The 20,242-nt window shown below is 40.8% G+C and overlaps 1 protein-coding gene across 23 annotated transcripts in view; it reads left to right on the top strand.

The window, feature by feature from the left end:
• PDE4D (phosphodiesterase 4D) overlaps positions 1-20,242 on the top strand; it is a 1,509,235-nt gene that overhangs the window by 1,314,334 nt on the left and 174,659 nt on the right. For all 23 annotated transcript variants that reach the window (XM_021076868.1, XM_021076867.1, XM_021076869.1 and 20 more), the window contains one exon: positions 2,993-3,042. In XM_021076868.1, the coding sequence (XP_020932527.1) occupies positions 2,993-3,042 (50 nt within the window). The remainder of the gene's footprint in view (positions 1-2,992; positions 3,043-20,242) is intronic.

Below are 20,242 nucleotides of genomic sequence, written 5' to 3'. Positions count from 1 at the left end.
CCCACCTCCCCTGCCCCCCAGCCTTTGAAAGTCTCAACCCTGCAGGAGAAATGAAATTACTGGTGTCCCTTCCAAACTTTTTTAGCCTCATTATTTTATTCAGGAAATTGAGCATTTTGTCTTTAAAAGGAGAACAAGAAACTTTATAACTAACCCCTTTTATGCTTCCTTCAGACTCAGTCACTTGGGTACCAGCATCTACACCTGCAGCAGATGGGCATTCGTTCAGCAGGTGTAAAGGCATCTGACTGGCCTTTCTGTCCCCCCAAAAATGATCTGAGGCCCATTCTATACAAGACAGATGTTTTCAACTGACTTCCAGGGACAAAACAGATTAAAGTGGAAAAGAGCAGCTAGAGGAGGACAGAAAAACTTATCTTATGCCTGCACGTGACCTGCTGTGTAACGGCCTGGGTGATGTCTAGCCAAACAGTGTTACGGGGTAGACTAAGTAAAGGTCTTTGTCGTCTTGCTTTTGGTCAGTACAGGTTTGTACCTCCTCGACTGAGCCAAACCTAATCAGCCTTCTCAGGTTCAGAATAGTAGGACTCAGGGTGCCGCTAGCACACTCCCAAGAGCACCCTTGGGCTTTGTCCAAGGCATGTGCTAACTTGCACAATCCACCCTTTCTGTTTGCTTCAAGAAACGAGTCTCGGAGTTCCCGCTGGGGCACAGTGGGTTAAGGATCTGGTGTTGCTGCAGGCCTCACTTGCGCATGATTGACTTTTGTTAACTCACTGCTGGTTCCTGTCCCCTTGCTCTTCCTTGCCCTTGAGATTTTCCATTCCAGAAGCGATTTCTGGCTCATTCTTTTTTAAATGATCTCTTGCTGTAGCCATGGATCAAACGGTTAATATTTTCTGCTAGTCATTACTTGAAATATCAAGTTCCCAGTGCCAGTTGTAGGACTGATATCAAAAGGAGATAATAAGAAACAAGAACTGATTTGGTTTTCTAAAACTATAGAAGTTTAAAAATATGTCTTCGATGCCTCTCCCAGACAAAATTAGTGCTTTCTACATTTTCACAGAGCAAGGACTAAAAAGGGGTAATCATTATATAAATGATTGGAATCATAAACTCTCAGTGAGAAGATAACTATGAATATATAGACCAAAACTTTCAGAGTAGCAGTTTTAAATATTAACCTTTCTTTTTTATGAAGCATTCAATTTCAAATTCCCCCATTTTATTTCATAATAAAAACTAAAATAATTCAGAAGTTAATTTTGGTGCATTTTCTTTTTCTTCTCTTTTTTATTTTTTTTGCTTTTTAGGACCACACCCACAGCATATGGAATTCCCTGGTTAGGGAGTGAAAGGGAGCTACAGCTACAGCCACAGCATCTCAGGATCTGAGCCGTGTCTGCAACCTACACCACAGCTTATGGCAACACCAGATCTCCAACCCACTGAGTGAGGCCAGGGATCAAACCTGCGTCTTCATGGATGCTAGTTGGATTTGCTTCCACTGCACCACAATGGAAACTCCCAATTTTGGTGCATTTTAAATCAAACACAAAATTTCAATCCCAAACCAACATCAGTAAATTTAAGAGCAATGAGACAGAGCCAGATGCTGAGCAGAACCAAGGCAGTGGGAATTTAGAAGGTGCCAGATTATTCCCTGCCCCCCCCCAACCCCCATATCTCCAAGCCCTGCAAAGAGAGTCATCATCTCAAGAAGGCATATTTGACCAGGGCTCTGCAGGAACCTGCCATCTTCACAGGTTCTACAAAAGCATCCTAAAAATAATGCAGCATACCAGATTGCAGCCCCTAGTATTACATTGCCTTAGTTCAAATCCCAGCTTTCTCCCTTTTAAGAAGCAATTTCACTTTCTAAAGCTGTGTTTGTTTCATTGGTAAAATGAGAACAATGGGACTGCCTGCCTTAAGGTTTGTTGTGAGGATTGAATGAGATAATTTATCCAAAGTTCTCACTTAGCATAGCATCTGACACACAGTAAGTGCTTATTAAGTGTTAGCCACCACTGGGAGGACCAAAACAGACAACCCCAAAAATCAAAAAGAAAATTTTTTCGGACATCCTTGAATATGTCTATTTTTTAAAGTTTTTTTTTTTTTTTAAAGATCACTGTATTTGATGTGCTTTCACTTGTAGCAATTTTAAAATATTGCATTTCAAAAAATTTTAATGGGTATTCCATAAATGACATTCTCTTCAACATAATTTATTAAGTACTGGGTACACTGTGCTGGGCTGTGTAGGAAATACTAATTAACCGCATAGCATGTTTTTAGTTCATTTGTTTGTTTTTTTTTTTTAACCTCAAGTGGTTTATAATCATCTTGTGAAACTTGGCCAACATCTGGAAAATTAGAGAATATGAAGTAGAATTGATTGAATACCTTTAGTTTATACTATTTCTAAAGTCTCTATAGCATCTATTTGGACAAGTCATTTAATATACCTCTCAAACAAGCATATCAGAGATGTTTCTCAGTATAAGAAAATAGAAAGGGAAAAGTTGAAGTAGCTTCTCTAAGTGTAATATAGTTTACACGGAGTTGTTCACTTCCAATAATTCTCAGGCAATTGCGAGAATTTATGCTGAAAAGAAAAGTTTCTTAACAGTGTATTAGAGAAACCAGTTGTAAATTGATTGCTTTTTCAAGTTCAGAAAGTCTGTGTTTGCTCTGTAAGCCTTGGCTTAATTAAATATGGCCAATCAATAAGAACTTCCTCTTTTATCATGTCCCTCTGACACTTACATCAGCTTTATTTACCCCAAAGTCTATCACTATGAGATTTAGCTTTATTTGTTGTTGTTTTTTGGCACAGTGATCAGAGCTATAGTACAAAGGCAGCCTAAGAACTTGATTGGCTAGTCCGAAGGAAATCTTCATTTGCATGCCCTAACTTAAAAATAATCCTTAAATTAAAATGGCAAATCTGAAATGACTGAGACAGTCCTCAAACCCACAAGTATCACATATTTAGTGTTCTGTATTTTTCTCTCTTTGCCAGAAGATCACCCATGTGCAACCAACCATCCATCAACAAAGCCACCATAACAGGTAAGAAAGATCTGGGAGCTTATTCCTCTCATGTCCAGGAAAAAAATATAGCACCAATGTTTTTCCACAATTCTAAAATCTTCAAGAAATGACCTTTCTGTTCTATGGTACCATTTCTCTTATTGATCTTACAAGCTGACCATTTAAGCTATTGGAAAAATTGTACTAGTGCACCCTTTTTTTTTTAACCAGTTAAATTTGTGCTCTTACTAAGTTTGTCGTTGCTCTGGCATTTGCATTTTGAGGGAGAGCATTACCTTCAAAATGGGGACCATGTTGTTTCTAAGCTTGTGCTATCAGCATGATGTTATTATATGGTAACTTGGTTTAATGAAAATCAAAGCATAAATGTACCTACTTGGTTAATCAGTAAACCTGTAGTGTGTAGGAAGGAGTACTGTTCAAGTACTCCTGATTTGGACCTAGAGAACTGAGATTAAATTCAGTTTGGGAGAGGAGAGAAGTAATTATCCAGTACAGAAACAAAGTGGTTTTTTTTGGTGGGGGGGGTTGTCTTTTTTTTTGTCTTTTTTTTTTGGTCTTTTTAGGGCTGCACCCCGTGGCATATGGAGGTTCCCAGGCTAGGGGTCAAATCGGAGCTGTAGCCACTGGCCTGCGCCACAGCCATGCCAGATGCTAGCCATGTTTGCGACTGACACCACAGCTCACAGCAACGCCAGATCCTTAACCCGCTGTGCAAAGCCAGGGATTGAACCTGCGTCTTCATGGATACTAGTCAGACTTGTTTCCCCTGAGCCATGACAGGAACTCCGAAAAGTTCAATGAGATCTAAAGAACAGATATTTGGGGAAGAGAAGTGGACAGAAGCATGTGGGGTATAAAGGGCAAAAGAAAAAAATTATCCCAATTCCTATTAGCCTGTTTTAGTCTTTGGGGCTTGACCTCAGCTGAACCAAAATACAACAAATGATCTCCTTTTGCTGAACCTGTAACCAAATGGAAATCATTTAATCATTTCTTAAAACCCCAATTGATTCATTAAGGTAATTGCCTGGCAAAGAAAACCTATGGTTTCTAAAATTATTACCAGAAGAAAATTAGCCTGTTCTCCAAACTAGACCAATACTTCACTTGATTCAAGTGTCTTCCTTAGACTCCAATTCCTAATATGCTGAGGAGCTCATTATTCTGTTATTAGTGACTGCAGTTTGGTTGAAAATTAACTTCATCATGTCCCATCAGGACTTTTCAACCAGGACACCACATCAAAGTCATTCTGGAACAGCTGTTCCTGTTGGTCTTCCCCTAATGTCTTTCAGATAGGATTTGTGTTTCATTGAATATTACATTATTGGTTCTCTTGTTCGTGTGTATCTTTCACAATCTTACTGCTGATAATTTTAAACTGACATTTCATTGTCTATGTCTGTTTTACCCATTTTATTCTTTGTGTTGGTCAAGAGGTGAACAATAAGTGAAATTCCTTTAAAATAAGTTCTTTGAGTAAGCTTTTTTTTGCTTTAGAAACCCCAATTGAATATAAAAGAGCCCAAATGAAGGTGGGATGTGGAAGCAAACTCCTTTGTTTCTATGCCTTTACCTGTTTTGAGAGACATGCAGGCTGACTTCTGTGAGCATGTGCGGGGGGGTCTGTGGTGAGAAAGACCACATGCAACCTGGTCCCCAGCCCTGCTCCAGACCCTACATCTGACCCATGTAAAGAAGGGTGCTCCCCACCCCCTGTTATTTTTGCAATAAGCAAAACTCCTTGACACCGCATTTTGTGCAGAACTCAGTGCTATTTTTGGTCCCCGAAAGCTTTTGTAGCTTGAGGTCACATATGAGTCCACCCCACAGAGCACCCTCCCAGAACAGCTGTAGGTGCCAGTGGAGGCTGTTGTGTTGAACAAGAGGTGGCGGGTGCTCCGTGGTCAGGACAGCTGTCCAGCCACCCTGGCAGACGTCTGGCACTGATTAAAGAGAGAGTTTAGCTGCATTCAGAGGGCACAGACTTGGTTGTGAACACATGTGGGAGATACCATAGATGCTCCCAAAAATTTTCGCTAGTGCTGAGTGAGGCCCAGGAGCCATGCCCGAGGGAACTATGAGCCAATGAAATCTGGGCATCAAGGTTATTATGGCCTCATTTTAGCCCCATGATCTTGATCTGAGGCCTGGGGCAGTGGGGATCTAGAAATATCTAGGAAAGGGCGCTAATTAACTGAGTAACTGCTTCTTGCAGCTGTGATCATCAGAAGGCACAAGAGGAAGTTAGCTGACTAGCGAATGGAGTGGCAGTCTTTTTTTTTGGCCCAAGCATGGCAAACCGAGGTGAAAAGTCACATGAAGGGAGGGGGGAATGAGAGCAATAGCAAGGCACAGTCCCCTCTCTGAACTCATTCTGAAAAAAATGAACTTTGAAAAACCTAAGTTGTGATAATAGTAGTGCTTGAGACTTCAGTACAAGACTTGAGATGCACAGAAAATGTGATGTGTGAGACTCTTCTCCCTCAGCAGCTGATTGCCCAGAACCCACCTCCAAGTTCACTCCTTCTGCTGCTGGAACCCAGCTGTATTCTGCAGTAGTCCTGGCAAGGGCAGAGGAGAGTGTTAAAAGAGTCAGTAGGGCACTCTTGAAGATGAACTTGTCCTTAGAAATTTTGCTGAGGGTCTAGAGGAACTAGCCTACAGTTAAGTTCATGGTTGGTCCACAAGGCTGCTGTGGCGCACAGTGCTGGGGCAACTCCATAGAACCTGACTGACCTGACAGAGAGCTCTGGAAATTGTGCTCTGCCTGTCCAGAATCCAAGCCATGTTCTGTCATGATAGGCGTGTGGCCTTGGGCAGGTGACACAACCTTTCCTTGCCTCAGTTTTCCCATTTGCAAAAATGGTGCTCGGGAGTTCCCCTCGTGGCACAGTGGTTAACGAATCCAGCTAGGAACCATGAGGTTGTGGGTTCGATCCCTGGCCTTGCTCAGTGGGTTAAGAATCCAGCATTGCTGTGAGCTGGGGTGTAGGTCGCAGACGTGGCTTGGATCCCGAGTTGCTGTGGCTCTGGCGTACACCAGTGGCTACAGCTCCAATTCGACCCCTGGCCTGGGAACCTCCATATGCTGCGAGAGCGGCCCAAGAAATGGCAAAAAGACAAAAAAAAAAAAAAAAAAAAAAAATGGTGCTCATACTTGATACAGTTATTACGGAATTAAATGGGATCATGTGTGGGATGCTCTTAGCATAGATTAAGCACGCAGTACATTATTTTGTTTTCTTGTGGTTTTTTTGGATTTTGTTTCTAGGATTCATTCTGTACATAGAACTAGGGATGATGGAAAGAACAGGCCGGAGATGACAGAAAAACAGGGAAGAATGAGAGAAAGATAAACCGGCAAGGTCATAGGATTAAAAGTTATGGGCTCTCTCCCCAAACGGTCAAAACGGACAGACTTCCTCTGTGCCTGTTATAAATGGCCTCCAGGCACTCCCCATGCTATATCTCATCCTCTCATCATAGCCACAGACATTGGTACTTTTGTGATATGGATGTTAAATTATTTTTCTAATGGAAGTATAGTTGATTTACAGTGTTGTGTTAGTTTCAGGTGTGCAGGAAAGTGGCTCAGTTACATATTTTTTTTCGGATTCTTTTCTATTATAGTTTATCATAAGATATTGAGTATAATTGAATAATTATATTGAATAATAATGAATAATAATTATCAAATAATTAATACTGAATACTTCCCTGTGCTATAAGGAGGTCCTTATTACTTATCTATTTTATATATGGTAGTGTGTGTCTGTCAATCCCAAACCCCTCATTTCTCCTTCCTTCCCTTTCCCCTTTGGAAACCAGAAACTTTTTCTATGTTTGTGTGTCTATTTCTGTTTTATAAATAAGTTCAGGATTATTTTAAGTATTGCAGAACTTACTTTTGAGTTACAGAGGTTTGAAGAAGGAAAATTAACTCTCTCTAATGTTCCCATAAATCAACTCCGAGTTTTTATTTTTATTTTTTTTTTAATTTTTTTTTAATTTTTTTTTTATTTTCCCACTGTACAGCAAGGGGGTCAGGTTATAACTCCGAGTTTTTAAAAAGAAGAACTAAAAACTTTGTCACACTATTCTTTTCTAAAACTTTCTCCTGCAGAACTTAAAATACTCTCTTCCCCCTGCTGGAGGTTATTCCATTTGACATGTGTTAAAACCAGGAAAGTTTGATTGTATATCATTAGGGCTAAAGCATGTTTGTTAGTTGCCAGATTTTTATTTTCATACCTAATAGGTAAATACATAGCTCTACAGCAATTTAATAATTTTTTAAAAATAAAGCTTCCAAATGTGTATTTATAAAAAAGCCTTCCTACTAAGTAGCTGTTTGTTCTTTAAGTATGATAGAACAAAAAGATTGTGCGTGGCATTTGAGGCTCGAGTGCAAACCTTGTCTCTCTCCTTTGGGAGATATGAGTTCAGAACTCTCCGTGCTGTTGCAGGAATTCAGGGAGATAAGTTAGAGAAGCCTGTCATGGGTAACCAAGTGTTTCTTCCTAAATCCTACTCCATGTCTGGTATTTTTTTTTCCTAAAGCTAATTTAAAAGCTGATAGAGTAGAGGAGGATGCTGATGATGTATCAGTTTAACTGGTGCACTTCATTTATGATTTTGTTTGCAAGCAGTAACGGCGGGACTTTTTTTTTTTTTTTGAATAAAGATTTTTTTTGGAATAAAGATACTTCGAGTGTGGTTCACCTGCATAGGTTCATATCAGTTAGTGAATGGCAGAACGAAAGAGTGTGTGGAAACATGAGAGGGCAGCAAAGAGCCAGAGCTGCCCAAGCCTTACCTGCATTGTGACATTAAACCCTGGTTTGGGGGAAGAGCCATGGCTTTAGCGGCACAGTTAGTCCTTTTGAGCATTTCATTTCCAAACAATGTTAACTCAAGAAAAGTCTTATGCAGCCACCTGCTGAAACTTTGTCATGTCATCCTGGTAATCGTTTTCCTATATGGTTATGTGTAATTTCCATATTTTCTGTCCCTTTGTTTAATCATCTTTACATTGAGAATTTTCATAGGAGAATGGAACTGAGAGAAAATGTATTTAAACTTCTGTTTTCAAAACCGAGACCTAGTGAGAAAAAATGCTCCTTGGAGGCCGAGCCAGGAATACAGACTCCTTTTCACCAAGTCTAGGGTTTTATTATACCTCTGTGGGATCACCCATCTGATTAGGGTAGCCTTTCAGACCCACTATAGAAGTATATGTTTTGGAGAAAGTAAAGGAAATATTAAAAGATAGTGATTTCTGACTAACAGGTATAACAGTGGATTTTTTTGTACATGAACTTGGAAATTCGAAAGTATCCTGTCTCAGTTTCTCCCTGGACAGGCCTTTGTATTTAGAGCTGTTTTCATTATATCTTAAAGCCCTTCAGATAAGTAAATATTGGCAGCCAAAGGAAAAAATACAAGTTTTATCCAAGCAATAAAACTAGTACAATTGCCTGCTCTTTACCTGTAGAGGGAGACACATAATGCAGAGATAGGCATAAAATAACACAAAAGTAGTTTTAGTCCAAAAAAAAAATTGGTATGTCTCCACTCATAATTTTTTTTACCCTGAATATTCATAACTCCTTGTCTTAAAAATTCTGAATAGAATTTAATCAGTTGGTAAGCAGAGAATGTAAAAAGTAAACTATCCCAAGATACTAATTAGTCAAAACCCAACCCGAGAAGAAACTTAATCTGGTATGTTTATTGTTCTTCTGAAGCACAAAGCAGTTTATATAAAATCCAGTGATGGAAAAAACCAAATATGTTTGCATTGGAACAATTATTTTGCTATTATCTGGACTAATCATTTAACCCTTTGCACTTACTAAAGAAAGGAATCTAAACAACTATTTTATGGTGACAGTAATGATTCTAGTGACTTATGCAGGTCTGTCTTTTAAGTCTGTGTGTGTGTGTGTGCACACATGTGTGTAATAAAAACAACTACTGTATGTAGTATGAAATACCACTAGTGTATATAGTATTATACAAAATATAATATAGATGTATAGATGTGTAAATATATATATAACAGATAGTAGTGGTTAGCAGGAGCTACATAAAGAAGACAAAAGGGACCTTGGTGAGAGAAATATGTGAGGCCTGAGGGGACAGTTCCCGAGGGGAACTAAAAATGTGCGATAGGACAACGTGTGTGGGAGGGAGGGAGGGTGAAGGCTCGGCCACTGCCATGGAAGTCTTCCACTCCTCCCCAGCCGCTAGCTGGCACGCGCTTCATCTTGCAGCTCTTTCTCCCTTTTCTTTTAATGAGAGCAAAGCTTGCAGCAACATTTTAATAATTGCAGAGGATGAGTGTGCCATAAGCTCTTTTAGGAATGTGATTGAAGAATGCTGGGCATATGTTATGCCTAATAGCTTTAATAAAAAATTAATAAAGATTGTGTATGTGAGTATTAGACATTGGCTATTTGGGGGGCAGGACTTGCTTGTTTTATGTTTGTACTTAACGTATCTAATGACTTTGGAGTGTTCTAAATTTTTTGAGACAGAGGAGTTTACTAGCACAAAACTTCCCACATTAAAAAGACTTTTCCGGACAAAGGATTGCACTAAAAGATTTGCTTAAGTGCATGGAGTATGACCATTCATTAATTCAGTTTATGATCTTTTAGAGGGGTCAAAGTCTGTTTTCTTCCTTATAGGTTAACTTGTTTTGCCTTCTCATACTTTGATTTAGATAAGTAGGTTACATCTACTAATTTGTAAGAAGACCAGGTCTGACACAGTTTTTGACCAGGAACTGCTTAAAGTTATTAAAGTTGGTTTTCTAAACAGTGAAAACAAGTTAATGGCATAATCATGGGAAAACATAATTTAATTATATCTCTAATGCCTGAATATCTACTCTGGGTATTTTGTTATAACTTTAACTGAAACAATTAAATGAAAATGCATATTTATTTAATCAGAATAGCAAAAAGGTTATGAGTGAAACCATGCAGGTTGAAAACCCAGCTTTCCTCTTACTAGCTGTGTAGTCTTGGTCAATTTACTTAAATTCTCTAAGCTTTCATTTTCTCATCAGTTAATTCTTTACTATTATTATTATAGTTGATTTACAATGTTGTGCCAATTTCTGCAGCACAGCAAAGTGACCCAGTCATACATATATATACATTCCTTTTCTTACATTATCTTCCAGCATGTTCTAATCCCAAGAGATTGGATATAGTTCCCTGTGCTATACAGTAATACCCCATTGCTTATCCACTCCAGATGTAATAGTTTGCATCTTCTAACCCCAAACTGCCAGTCCATCTCACTCCCTCCCCACTCCCCCTTGGCAAACACAAGTCTCTACTCTATGTCTGTGAGTCTGTAGATAGGTTCATTAGTGCCATATTTTACATTCTACATGTAAGTTCATCAGTTATTTCTCAGACAGTGGTTAGCATAGTGCTTAGTACCCAGAATGTATTCAACAAATGTAACTGTCATTATTTCTATACCATCGTCATCATCATCATCTATTTGGTCAACAAATATTTTCTCTGCACCGTAAATGTGGCATGCAGTAAGGTAGGTGTTGGAAATAAAAAGATGAGTAAAATGTGACTCCTGGCTTCAAGAAAGGCACATGGGGAGATGCAATCATGAACAACTAAGTATAAGCTAAGTAGCACAGTTGAAGTAAATTCAAATGCCTGTTTGTATTTGAAGGAGAGAGCAAAAGGTTCTACCCAAGGGAAGCTCTCCCCTGAACTTTGAAGAAGGTGGAGTTCTCCCTATAGTTAGAGGGAAACCACCTCACACAAAGGAGCAGTCAGAGTGAGATATGGAAGCATGGGGTGCTGGTCCAGCTCAGGGGCCTGGGACCACAAAGAGCAAAAAGAGTTGAAAGTGTATGGAAGCAGCAGAACAGGAAGCTCTAAGACTAGATTAAGGCAATGGCGTGAAGATCATCAGAAGCCAGTGTAAATAATGGTGGACTTTATTTTACAAGCAGTGGAAAACCATCAGTCATTTCTAAGCAGAGGAGCAAGTGGAGACGAGGAAATAGATTCACAACTCTTTTCGCAAGCGCTCCAAACTAACAGATGGGCCAGATCTGGGAGAATAATCAAATACTGAATGAAAGAGGAGAGGGTACTGCTGCTCTAGACAGTGTTGCCATTGAGTTGCTGGAAAGCTGTTGGAAAACCATCATTTTCTGTTTATAGTGGTGCCCACACCCCCATCTAACAAACAATGAATGCAGTCTAGGATAAACAAGATAATATGTGTGCAGTGCTCTGCGATTAGCGGAAGGAAATACAAGGTGACACTATTATCTGCGCGATCCTCATCCTCCTGGTCGTCATCACCTGCGCCATCACTGCTGTTATCGCCCCAAATATATACAAATTTGAGTTAGACCAGCTTGCTCCTCTCCTGGGAGAAAATGAAGTCTCATTTCCATGTTTGTGTATGGGGGTGGGAGTGAGTTTGAAAAATGTTTTGTTTAGTAACTGTATTCTTTTTGTCTTCTCAGACACAGTACCAAGTCCCTTTAAAAAAAAAAAAGAATAACAAAAGCTGCATTCTTACATCATTCCCTTTATCCACAAAGTGCATCCCACCCAAGTATGCCTTAAAAAATATTCCAGGCACACTCAGAAATACAAGACTGTGATGGGGCAAAACAATGAAAATTCCTATGGGTCTCATTTCCCAAATTTTCCTTGTTAAGTGTTACACTGAATTATTTAACTCTGAATAAGTGAGGATTTCACTCACAGCATTTTGTTCTTTCACTGTCTCAGGAAAGGCTTTCTACAACATTGGATCTGTTATTCATACTCATATTAATAAAAGGTAACATTTCTGACATTTAATACGTATTAAAGACTCTACGTGCATAGCAATCTTTTAAACAAATCTTATGATAATTCAGCATATAGTGCAGATTAAGTCTGACTCAAGGCAGAATGTTAAGGCTTCCTTCCCTTAAAATGTATTGGTACATGGAGAGAAACACACACACAATCTGCTGTTCTCTTCTCCCCCAAGTTATTTAGTTATTTTCTTCTTCTTTTTTTTTTTTTTAAGGAGACAGCAGAAAATGAACCTATGTTGTGTCTTACTGAACATGTATGAATGGAGGGGAGGACAGAGGAGGGATAAGATCTGTGGATATACAACCCCCCTTTGGGAGACCCTAAGGAGGCAGTTATACAGGCTAAAGAGGGGGGTAGAAGTCCTCAGGCCTTCTTCAACCCCTCAGTTCTTTTCCTGTCTCCTCTGAAGTACCTGCTGTCATGACAATGCCCAGGGCAGGAACATCAACAAGGAAAGGACCGCATGATGTGTGTGTGTGTGCAGTGAAGCGGAGGGAGGATGTTACAGGGTTCTGGATAGGGCAGTGCTTGAGCCTCTGCACTCACCTTACTTTTAGGACCACTCACTGTTAACCTCCTGAGAGAACAGTTTCTACCATGGGATGATATTCATCTTCTCTTTGTATTTAGACTTGCCCTTGGCCCTTCATCTCCATTATCATTGTTGTGGGTAGCATTTTTGGCCATGAAATTCCCCAGCTCTCTAGGCTCCGAACATACTTCCTCTAGACATCTCTGATGTCTCCATAGCCAGTCTTTTTAGTGTGCCATCTTCTTTTTGCGTGGTTCTTTATTGGCAGTGTTGGTACCCAAAGTATTTCTAATCCACTGTATTCTGCCTGCCTGACAAGACAAATGCATACTCATGTCTTTTTTTTTTTTTTCCCTGGGTGCATTTCTGATATTTACACATTGTACACTGAATTGTCCACGTGGGGAACGTCATCAATGGGTTTGCTCCTTCACTCCCTTCAGTCACTTAGCTGTAAAAGAGTGTACTTGGGCTCTCAGGACCCAATGAGCCATGAAATACCTCCACTGAGCTATAGGACAATTATCCTAGGGGTTTGTGGAATTTAAAAAGATAAACTGTGTTCTGTTGAGTGACACAGAGCATTAAGTAAATAGGAAACAGAAGGTTTGTAAATGACTGGATACATGAGTAGATAAAATAAGGAAAGGAGGAGAGAATGGGGCCGGCCAAGATCTCTTCCATGAGAGCCAGGAAGCTATCTACCCTGCAAATTTGCTTCGAGACTGGCAAGAGTCTGGGGAACCACTTGAGGAACTTAGGGAAAATTTAGCAACATCAGAAGATAGTGGTATGAGAGTAGTAGAAGCAAGGTTTCCCAAATTGCCAAGGAGGAAAATCGCAAAGGATGGGTTGGGAACTGAGGCCTCAGGTGAGGAAGAGGTGAGGGTCTCTGAGATGCTTCTTAAGTCACTGACTGTGCTATTTAATGAAAATGGTTTACACAGAAGTAGATCTAGCTTTTCTTTTGTAGCAGATTTTTAATTTTGAAAAAAATCAAAGTGCTTGCTATCTTCATGTACAAGTCAGAACCTACATACAGGAATGACAGCAGTAGAGAGAGATCACTGCTGGCTCTCCTGCTCACCTGCTCTGCTTTGTGACCTTAGAAGAGTTACTCAAATGCCCAGAGTCTTTTCAGTTAAATTTTTTTTTTTTTTGGTCTTTTGCCATTTCTTGGGCTGCTCCCACGGCATATGGAGGTTCCCAGGCTAGGGGTCCAATCGGAGCTGTAGCCACCAGCCTACACCAGAGCCACAGCAACGCGGGATCCGAGCCATGTCTGCAACCTACACCACAGATCATAGCAACGCCGGATCCTTAACTCACTGAGCAAGGCCAGGGATCAAACCCGCAACCTCATGGTTCCTAGTCGGATTCGTTAACCACTGCGCCACTACGGGAACTCCTCAGTTAAATGTTTTGAGTAATAATAATAATAATAATAATAATAATAATAATGATAGTACTTGCCTGGAGTTCCCTCTGGGGTGCAGTGGGTTAAGAAACTGACTGCAGTAGCTCAGGTTGCTGCAAAGGTGCAGGTTCAATCTCTGGCCCCAGGGCAGTGGGTTAAAAGGATCTGGTGTTGCCACAGCTGTGGCTCAGATTCAGTCCCTGGCCTGAGAACTTCTATATGCCATGCATGTGGCTATAAAAATAATAAATAATAATAATACTTTCCTGGATTTGCAGAGTACACAGATAACCCATGTAAACATTTTGTCACATTGTCTGATTGTGTTGTTCCTGGTGACTCTCCCAGTACGGCATACGCCATATGCATCTTTGTACACTGTATGCTTTTTTCTCCCTGCTGCCGTTGACGAAAGCATTTGGGGAACAGCTTTAGAGACAGTTTACAGGCCATATGAGAAAAATCAGTTTACTGTCATGCTTCACTTTTTATTTTATTTTTATTTTATTTTATTTTATTTTGTCTTTTTGTCTTTTTAGGGTCACACCCGTGGCATATGGAGGTTCCCAGGCTAGGGGTCAAATTGGAGCTGTAGCCCCTGGCCTACACCAGAGCCACAGCAAATCAGGATCTGAGCCGCGTCTGTGACCTACACCACAGCTCATAGCAACACCGGATCCTTAACCCACTGAGCTGAGCAGGATCCGAGCCACGTCCTCATGGATGCTAGTCAGTTTCGTTAACCGCTGAGCCATGAAGGGAACTCTTGTCATGCTTTACTTTTGACCAAAAATATTGTCTTCAATATGATTACCAACCTTAGTCACCAAACAAGATATCTGATTAGCCCGAATGAGGCTAATTCTAAAAAAGGAGCCACTCCAAGGGATAAGATAATGTTAAGGCATCGGAGAGAGGTGTCACATGGACTCTAAAGGCAATTCCAAGACAGAGTTTTTCCTAGAATTGTCAGAGTGATAGCAGGGTATGGAATAGGCATATATACAGCTTTCTCAGGTGACTCTTAGAAAGGGGGGAAAAGGTTTTGCTTCTAGGAGTCTTTTTACTCTTCAGCCACACCTCATACAGTCTGTATTTCTACAGATCCTCACAGCCAGAATCTGTTCACTGCAGACCGCTTTAGGTGCTGGAGATAAAAGGCAGGGCTGGTGTGTCCCAGCCCACGGGCCAGGGAGGGCTTCACCCTGCGTCATTTCCACAGAAAGGGCAGCAGAGGAAATTAGCTTGGCATTTGCTGCACCTCTGGTCCTCACGGCCACTGCTCATTGGTGCTAGACACCTACAGTGCTTCAAATCCTGTGCTCTGAAGATGCCATGCAGTTCTCTGCTCGGCTGATTTCCAGCCTCCCCTTCCATAGTGATGTCAGCAGTGAGCCTCTGGTGGCAAGATAAAAACCAACCCTGCTAGCTTAATCAAAATGGAATTTAGTGGGAGAATATTAGAAGAATTCCCAATTCGCCGAGAATTCATGGGGAGGTGTGAGGATCAGGGTTGAAGGAATCAGTGCGTTTTCAAAGAAGGCGAAAGCCTAAAAGGAAGGGGTAAATCTCATGACAAGATCGAGTGAGGTCCCTGCAACTGCTTTTAGTTCCTTTGTTACTCTGTGTAAGAGTCAGATTCCAGTGTAGGGGTCCAGTTGGCCGACCTTGGGTCCTGGGCTTTGGCTAAGGGAGAACAGGGCATCTGGCTCTTGCACCAGTCCGTGTAATATAATGTCAGAGTGAGAGCCTAAGGGGTGGGGCCAGCTTACGTGGATTCATGTTCTGGTTCTGCCGCTTACAGATGTTTCTTCTCAAACAATTCATTTAGCCTCCCAAAGCTTCAAGTTCTTCCTTTTTTGAAGCCAGCCTGATAATAGCAATTATCTCCTAAGGAGTTTGTGAAAAATTATTGGAGATGATATTTATGAAAAACTAAGCACAATGCATGGCACTTAGTAAGCACTTGATCATGGTGTGCTATTTTATAATTTGGACAACCCAGTGGAAACTGAAAGAAATTAGGGTACTGTTAGGGGAAATAAGTGCTGGTCGGCCAAAAATAATTATTGATTATAGTGAGATAAGGGGGTTGGCCTCAGTACACTATTTATTTTGCTAACATATTTCTCAGTAATTTCTTAGGGGTGTAGCATGGTAGCTGTTCATTAATGTATCCCTGGGAACCCAGTTCCCCTGAAGGCACAATAATGAGGTGACTTCCTGGATCATTTGATTCACACCCCTTTATTGATGCCTCCTTTACGCTTAGATCTATACAGGGTGCCATGGTCTGTGGCTTCTGGTTTACCCACAAGTGTAGGAATCAAAGTGAGAAATAATCTGCCTTCCTCTGATCTTTGTTTAATGGTAATCCAGATGGACCATTGTCTGAGAAGTTACTACCTAATTAGGTTTACTTTAAGGGATACAGGATTCGAGAAAGAGAAGGATTTTTTTTAAGCCTCTCCACTTTCTGAGAACAAGAAGTAGGCCCCAATATATGAATGAGTTGGGTTTCTAAATTCATCTGAAGGTTCATTGTTATTTTATTTTATGTTTATGTTTATGGCCAAGGCATCTGGAAGTTCCCAGGCTAAGGGTCATATTGGTGCTGTGGCTGCTGGCCTACACAATAGCCACAGCAATGCCAGATCCGAGCTGTATCTGCTACCTACACCTCAGCTTACAGCAACCCACCAAACAAGGCCAGGGATCGAACCTGCATCCTCATAGCGACAAGGGCAGGTCCTTAAGCTGTTGAGACACAACAGACTCTCCCATTGTTTGAGTTTTAGAAGAGCATATCTGCACACTGGCATTCATCAAAGGCCCCTTAGAACCTGTGTATAGAGCTCCATTCCAGGAAAGTGCAGCTTTCCCAAGGAGAGAGCATCCCAAGGAGCATTTGACGTCCCCTAGAAAAGGTATTTATGTCCATCCATGGGATGAGATGGGTTTAAATCGCTGAATACCAATGGAGGGTCACTGTAGAGTGCTGCACAGCCCCCTCCCTTGGGAAGTCAGAGTCACTGTGAGGGGCAGGGCCCAAGCCCAGGCTTTGCAGAGCTAGACAGAGTGTCATGTGCCTCACAGAGTCAGTCAGGTCACATCTCACCGCGGCTGCCAGAGCCAGGGAAGTGCTGATCCCTGACTAGATGTTTCCACCTAACCACCCCCCCCACACACACTCTGACCAAGCTTCTGAAGCCATGCAGCCTCAGTAGGCCCAGGCCTCAGTCTGTCCTCTCAGCCCTGGCCCCCATCTAGATGACCCTCACCCAAACTGTAGCCACTCCCCTTCAAATATCTTTTAAAACATCAAGTCTTCCCAAGGCCTGATTAAGTCTGGCCTCCACACCAACCTCACTACTCCATACCCCCACCACAAGGGAGGCATGATTGAATTGAAGCTGAAAGTATGGCCACTGAGTGATAATTTTTGCAAAGGTTTGTATCTTTTCCAGAGGAGTAGCTAGGCATTGTAAGAGGGTGGGGTTTGGATGCTGTAAATCAATACAGAGAATTCTCACTATACCACTTCTTAGCTATTTGACTTTAGGCAACTTATTCTCTGAGCCTCAATTTTCTTTTTTTTTTTTTGTCTTTTGTTGTTGTTGTTGCTATTTCTTGGGCCGCTCCCGCAGCATTATTGTTGTTGTTGTTGTTGTTGTTGCTATTTCTTGGGCCGCTCCCGCGGCATATGGAGGTTCCCAGGCTAGGGGTCCAATCGGAGCTGTAGCCACCGGCCTACGCCAGAGCCACAGCAACTCGGGATCCGAGCCGCGTCTGCAACCTACACCACAGCTCACGGCAACGCTGGATCCTTAACCCACTGAGCAAGGGCAGGGACCGAACCCGCAACCTCATGGTTCCTAGTCAGATTCGTTAACCACTGCGCCACGACGGGAACTCCTGAGCCTCAATTTTCTAATCTCTAAAATACAGATAATAACAAACCTACCTCAGAGGGTTATGGTAAGGCTTAAATGGGATGAATAAGCACCAAGCCTAGTATGTGGCACCTAGTCACAACTAAAAATGAAATGCTAATACCTGAGTCAACTTTTTCTTTTTTTTTCTTGAATGTACTGTGACACTTCCATCAGTGAGTTTCAGAGGCAAATGAAGTATCTTTAGAACTGGACGTATGACCTAAGGAAGAGTGAAGGAAAGAAAACAACTGAGTTCCTCTTAAAAGCATTTTCCTTTACTGACTTGTCTTCTATTGTCTGTGTTCGTAAGAATCCAGCCATGCCTGCAAAAGTGTCTGCTGTTTCCGTAGCCAGCTCTTCTCTACATGTTTAAATTCCTAATTGTGCACACAATCTTAGTCACTATATTTTCATGTGCAAGCAATTAAGACTCATTTAACAGCCTTCCCTCTGGAAGGTTTTGTTCTCCATCTGCCACAAATCAGATTCCTTAGGAACATGTTTGATTTTGAAACAATGTGAAAGTACTGTTCATTTTGTTCGAATTTCATTTATGTACCAATTTTTAAAGTGATGTAAATGGACAGCCACAAAAAAACGCAGCAGCTGGTCAAAACAAGACTTCAAAGAAACCATTGAAATGAGGTAAAAAAAGTTTTTTAAACACTAATACGCTAGGACGAAGCCAAATAAAAACCATAGTCTGATAAACATTCCTCCAACATATTTCACTCATAACAAATATTTACTTTACAACAGATTTAAAGTATGAGAAAATGGGAATGCACCCCAGTTCCCATTCTGAATCTTGGAAGTCTTGAGCTCACAGCAGTGAATGTGAGGAAAACGGGTAGAAGAAGCCAGGAAGGAGGAAAACAGGAAAAATTAGATTTGTCAGAGTTTTTTTTAGAGAAACGTGGTACGAAGATAGAGATTTCAACAATATTAACCAGAAGAATCAAATGAATTTATATGACACGTTTTTGCTGTACACCTGAAACTAACACAACATTATAAATCAACTAAATTTCAGTTTTAAAAAATCAGTTAGATAAATAAGTTCTCCCTCACCATGAATGAAGTCCATTTTTATTAATTTGTTCAATAAGCTTCTTTAGAACATCAAATAGAAGCTAATGCTTGGTCACCTTAAGGGCAAAAAAAAAATACTAATTGCTGAACACAAAGAAGTTTCTGTGAACTGGTAACTAAAATGCAGCTAACATTTAAAAAGAAAAGGATTAGCTTTTCTAGAAGAGTCTCAAAATTAGATCTCACCATTTGGAGGTAGCTTGCGGGAAATAGTTTCCCTTGCTTATATTTCCCATTGTTCCACGGGGGCTTGAAACAAATAACCAAGACCATTAATACAGCCAATCCCCATTTATATGTCAGTTGGATCTTTGGTCTACCAGTGTCCTAAGGATTTAAGAGCTAAAATGTTTTGATGTCATTTAATGAAATCTTCTGTAAAACTTCAAAGTATTATCATTTCAGGCAGTCACACCTGCATGTTTAAAATGCCTTTGTGCAAAATGTAGCCCAATCTGCTTTCAAATCAGACCTTCAAAGAAGGGTAGATTTATATGTGTGACAGATCCCCTTAGGTGCTTCCCAACAAAGAAAAAGCAAAGGCGAGGGAGCCACTCCCACCCACCATCTCTGTGTCTTTGTGCCCAAGTATCAAATGGTACCTCAAAAACAAGAGCAGAGAAAACCTAAGTACCTCTCTGCTGGAGATCCAAAGCAAAATACAGGTCTTCTGGTAGAAATGATGCCTAAGAAATCACACCTAGTTGGCAAATAAGTGGAAGGAGAAAGTAGAAATGGAGGGGGGGCATGCTTTTCACGAACGGTGAATATTTATGAAAAGGCAACGCCTTTTTAAGAGCAGCTAAGCTCAGAAGTCACAGACATCGGATGTCTGCCATTAACAGAGTTAGTTCCACTGCAGTGTGTAATTAACAGTCAGATGAACAGTTTCCTAAGTATTTAGGAGAGTAGTTCACAAATGCATCAGTTTAATAGAATCATCTGGGAATCTTTTAAAAGTTCCAAAAAGTGAAGGAAGAAAATATCAAAGGTTTGGAGACCAGTTGGAGGACGATAGCAATGTTCAAGAATAAAGTCTGGAGTTCCTTGGTGGCCTAGCAGTTAAGGACTTGGCGTTGTCACTGCTATGGCTTGAGTTACTGGAGTGGCTTGGGTTCCATCCCTAGGCTGGGAACTTTTGCACGCCAAGGGTACAGCCAAAAATAAATGAATAAATAAAGTCCCATAAAGGCCCCATACCAGCAAAGGAGCTGGATGGCAGGAATTTAAAGGAAGAGCTAGTTTAAAAAGATGAACGGGTCCGTATATTGGATTCAGTAACCGCTAGCTGTATGATTTTATCAAGTCGATGTAAAATGGTTCTGAAAATATATGAAGGTTTATAATCCTTGTTGTTATATATATATAT

The sequence above is a fragment of the Sus scrofa genome, chromosome 16 (assembly GCF_000003025.6).
Source record: "Sus scrofa isolate TJ Tabasco breed Duroc chromosome 16, Sscrofa11.1, whole genome shotgun sequence".
Taxonomy (NCBI): domain Eukaryota; kingdom Metazoa; phylum Chordata; class Mammalia; order Artiodactyla; family Suidae; genus Sus; species Sus scrofa.
Note: the sequence above shows the minus strand (reverse complement) of the source record. Positions and strands in the feature narration are given on the sequence as shown.